This window comes from Mizuhopecten yessoensis, unplaced genomic scaffold (genome assembly GCF_002113885.1).
Source record: "Mizuhopecten yessoensis strain PY_sf001 unplaced genomic scaffold, ASM211388v2 scaffold716277, whole genome shotgun sequence".
Classification (NCBI taxonomy): Eukaryota; Metazoa; Mollusca; class Bivalvia; order Pectinida; family Pectinidae; genus Mizuhopecten; species Mizuhopecten yessoensis.
The window spans coordinates 258513-263522 of NW_018480036.1; the positions used below are offsets into that span (position 1 = coordinate 258513).

Consider the following 5010-nt stretch of genomic DNA (forward strand, 5'->3'; position numbering starts at 1 on the left):
AGACAGGTGTGTTATATGGGTAGACCTTTATAGATAGGTGTATGTTATACAGATACCTTTATAGACAGGTGTGTTGTATGGGTAGACTTTTATAGATAGGTGTATGTTATACAGATACCTTTATAGACAGGTGTGTTATATTGGTAGACCTTTATAGATAGGTGTATGTTATACAGAGACCTCTATAGACAGGTGTGTTATATGGGTAGACCTTTATAGACAGGTGTACGTTAAAGAGCGCTACAGACAGGTGTGTTATATGGGTACACCCTTATAGACAGGTGTTCGTTAAAGAAAACTACAGACAGGTGTGTTATATGGGTAGACCTTTATAGATAGATGTATGTTATACAGATTCCTTTATAGACAGATGTGTTATTTTGGTAGACCTTTATAGATAGGGGTATGTTATACAAAGACCTCTATAGACAGGTGTGTTATATGGGTACTCCCTTATAGACAGGTGTTCGTTAAAGACAACTACAGACAGGTGTGTTATATGATAGGTGTATGTTATACAGATACATTTATAGACAGGTGTGTTGTATGGGTAGACCTTTATAGATAGGTGTACGTTATAGATACCTTTATAGACAGATGTGTTATATTGGTAGACCTTTATAGATAGGTGTATGTTATACAGAGACCTCTATAGACAGGTGTGTTGTATGGGTAGACCTTTATAGATAGATGTATGTTATACAGATACCTTTATAGACAGATGTGTTATATGGGTAGACCTTTATAGACAGGTGTAAGTTACAGAAAGTTATAGACAGGTGTGTTATATGGGTAGACCTTTATAGATAGGTGTATGTTACAGAGAGTTACAGACAGGTGTGTTATATGAGTAGACCTTTATAGATAGGTGTATGTTATACAGATACATTTATAGACAGGTGTGTTGTATGGGTAGACCTTTATAGATAGATGTATGTTATACAGATACCTTTATAGACAGATGTGTTATATGGGTAGACCTTAATAGACAGGTGTAAGTTACAGAGAGTTATAGACAGGTGTGTTATATGGGTAGACCTTTATAGATAGGTGTATGTTACCGAGACCTCTATAGACAGGTGTGTTATATGGTCAGACCTTTATAGATAGGTGTATGTTACCGAGACCTCTATAGACAGGTGTGTTATATGGGCAGGCCTTTATAGATAGGTGTATGTTATACAGAGACCTCTATAGACAGGTGTGTTATATGGGCAGACCTTTATAGATAGGTGTATGTTATATAGATACCTTTATAGACAGGTGTGTTGTATGGGTAGACCTTTATAGATAGGTGTATTTTACAGAGTTACAGACAGGTGGGTTATATGGGCAGACCTCTATAGCCAGATGTGTTATATGGGTAGGCCTTTATAGATAGGTGTATGTTACAGCGAGTTACAGACAGGTGTGTTATATGGGCAGGCCTTTATAGATAGGTGTATGTTACAGCGAGTTACAGACAGGTGTGTTATATGAGTAGACCTTTATAGATAGGTGTATGTTACAGAGAGTTACAGACAGGTGTGTTATATGGGTAGACCTTTAAAGATAGGTGTATGTTATACAGATACCTCTATAGACAGATGTGTTATATGGGTACACCTTTATAGACAGCTGTAAGTTACAGAGAGTTACAGACAGGTGTGTTGTATGGGTACACCTTTCTAGACAGGTGTAAGTTACAGAGAGTTACAGACAGGTGTGTTGTATGGGTAGACCTTTATAGACAGGTGTAAGTTACAGAGAGTTACAGACAGGTGTGTTGTATGGGTACACCCTTATAGACAGGTGTACATTAAAGAGAACTACAGACAGATGTGTTATATTGGTACACCCTTATAGACAGGCGTACGTTAAAGAAAAATACAGACAGGTGTATTGTATGGGTAGACCTTTATAGATAGGTGTATGTTACAGAGTTACAGACAGGTGTGTTATATGGGCAGACCTCTATAGCCAGATGTGTTATATGGGTAGACCTTTAAAGATAGGTGTATGTTATACAGATACCTCTATAGACAGATGTGTTATATTGGTAGACCTTTATAGACAGGTGTACGTCAAAGAGAGCTACAGACAGGTGTGTTATATGGGTACACCCTTATAGATAGGTGTATGTTATACAGAGACCTCTATAGACACATGTGTTATAAAGAGACCTCTAAAGACAGGTGTATAGTATACTTAGAGATCTTTATAGACATGTGTGTGTGTTATATTCAGAGCACTCTATGTATAGACAAGTGTGTGTTATACAGAGAGACCTGTAAAGGCAGGTTCATTTTACAGTTATACCTGTACTGACACAGGTATACTTGTTATGTGTTTACAAAAGTGCATTTATGGACATTTCCTGTTTCAGCTAAAAGATGTCCGAAGTGACACTGAATCATCCACTTGTGGGGAGGAAGACGACATACCAAAGGAAACAGAACCCATTGTCAATGGATCCACAAACTCTCTGAGAAAACGTCCATTGTCTGACGACAGAGGAACCATAGGGGCAAGGCGTCCATTGTCTGACGACAGAGGAACCATAGGGGCAGGGCGTCCATTGTCTGACGACAGAGGAACCATAGGGGCAGGGCGTCCATTGTCTGACGACAGAGGAACCATAGGGGCAGGGCGTCCATTGTCTGACGACAGAGGAACCATAGGGGCAGGGCGTCCATTGTCTGACGACAGAGGAACCATAGGGGCAGGGCGTCCATTGTCTGACGACAGAGGAACCATAGGGGCAGGGCGTCCATTGTCTGACGACAGAGGAACCATAGGGGCAGGGCGTCCATTGTCTGGCGACAGGGAACCATAGGGGCAGGGCGTCCATTGTCTGACGACAGAGGAACCATAGGGGCAGGGCGTCCATTGTCTGGCGACAGGGAACCATAGGGGCAGGGCATGTAGGGCAGGGGCAAGCAATTGTGCAATACATATACTAATAATTATTATGATGCAAGCAATAATCTTCCATTAGTATGTGTTCTGTCCTTAGGGTTTTCCTTACCATACCAGGCTTACAGGAAAGATAATCTGTGTTCAAGTACAGCTGTTATGAGATATGTTTAATACATGTTAAAATATTTTTCTTAGATAAAAGCAAATTATGTTACTATTATTGTAATTTTGTGCATGAGGGTTAGTGATGTGAAAAACAAAATTTGCTCATAATTGTATATACAGTGGAACCTTGTTTTCTCACCTGATCTGGAGGACCAAGGTGACTTTTTCCTGTACTGTGGTGTCTGTCATCGCCCTTAAGTCAACAGGTTCTTCAGACAACTTCTTCTGGACAGCTTTATCCTTAGTTGTGGGGGATTCAAAATGGTTAATAAAGGAGCTGACCCCACTTTGGGCTGAGAGTCAGCGCCAAAAATGAGTAATGTGGCCATGTTGCTTTAAGCAAATTCTCCTCTTGAATTATTAGATAGATATCAACCGTGAATTTAAAATTGTATCAATGGAAGGGTTGCCCCCTGTGGGACTAAAGGACAGGACAAAAGATAGATTATTTTACCATAGTATTTTGAGCGATATCTCTTCTGGAACTATATGTCATGGAATTAAGCAACATCTGGTTGGAAGCATCCTGGGCTGATGATAAATAAAATCTATTACCTTTAACTGAGTGAGATTGGGTTTTCTCTTACCCCGCACAGGTGTATCCGCACTTCTACCGGTGTGAGATTTTCTTGTCTCGCCCTAGGGTTGAGAAGGGGGGGATTCCCCTATTCATAACAATGGTATGACGTCACTTAAACAATAAAATGACGTTACGTCAACCCTGAATTTAGCCTGAAAACGTTAACACTGCAATATGCATACGATACACCACAAGTGAACAGGGTAAGAGAAAAAGAATCATTCACCCCCTTGAGGGTGAGGTAGGGTAATCTCAACCCGAGGGAGAGATTCTTAAGTTGCCAAACACGAGGCTTAGATTCTATTAATCTCAGGTGAGGGCTAGGATTATGTAACATATCCAAACTGAGGCATAAGCTGAGGTTTGGATTTTACAGAATCGTATCCCGAGGCTAGGATAACCCCACCTTGCTCAGTTATAAATAATTGAACTTTTTTGCACCTTTTAGTAAGAGAAAATAACAGATCATGCTTAAGTGTACAAGTTCAACATCTGGCCCCGGGATCATGAAACAATCTTAGACTTAAGCTTTTCAAGCTAAGTATGACGTCGCTTTCATGACGTTATTTGTGATTGGCTAAGGCAAAACTTCAGATAGTTTTAGACTTAAGATCGTTTCATGATCCTGGGGCCAGGGGACTTAAGTAATATGGCCTATTCACTACTAAAGCTACTTTTGAATGCTTTCTGTAAAAATGTAGTCCGTCCTTGCAAAGAAGAACACATTTCACAGTTAAGAATGTATTTTTTCTACAACATCAGGAATCTAACAATATCTAAACAATACATACAATGACAAAACAGAATATTTAGAATGCAGAATCTCAATTTCAAACTGTTATCTCACAAATTGATACATTGCTGTGTGAAAATTGGGGTATCATGTTGGATATTCCTGTCTGAGGCATGAGAAAACAATCTTCTACTGTATACATACAATATTGTAATCTCTACATTCCATTGAGATCACCTTTTTAACATGTATATATAGTGTCTTGCAATTGGCCTGGGTCACCTCTACAAGAGTTGTCTTTCCTTACACTTCTACATGACACTTTCTCTGCAAGCTACGTTTATACATCATTTGAAACGCTTAAACCAAATTCTAAACCTTGTTGAATGCATAGTAATACAGTGAAAGTAAAGTGTTAGGAAAATATATTATACTATTTGGACTAAATATATTACTTTATATTACTATGTTCCCTGTCTGTTCTTCACTGAACTTACAGGTGATGCATGTCACTGTAAAATATCCAAGAGTGACATTATATACCAGACTTTGATATCACGAAGACTTCTGTGTACACAGAATGATTTGTCTACTTTTAAATGCAGTAATTTCAGAAATTAAAGCCTTGCTGACC

At 39.1% G+C, this 5010-nt stretch overlaps 1 protein-coding gene across 1 annotated transcript in view; it reads left to right on the plus strand.

Annotated features, from left to right (window-relative positions):
- The window catches only part of LOC110442549 (ceramide synthase 2-like), a 29264-nt gene extending 24840 nt beyond the window's left edge, over positions 1-4424 (plus strand). Inside the window, exon 10 of the mRNA XM_021486204.1 lies at positions 2366-4424. Within this exon, the coding sequence (XP_021341879.1) occupies positions 2366-2815 (450 nt within the window). The 3' untranslated portion in view covers positions 2816-4424. The remainder of the gene's footprint in view (positions 1-2365) is intronic.
- Positions 4425-5010: the final 586 nt, after the last annotated feature.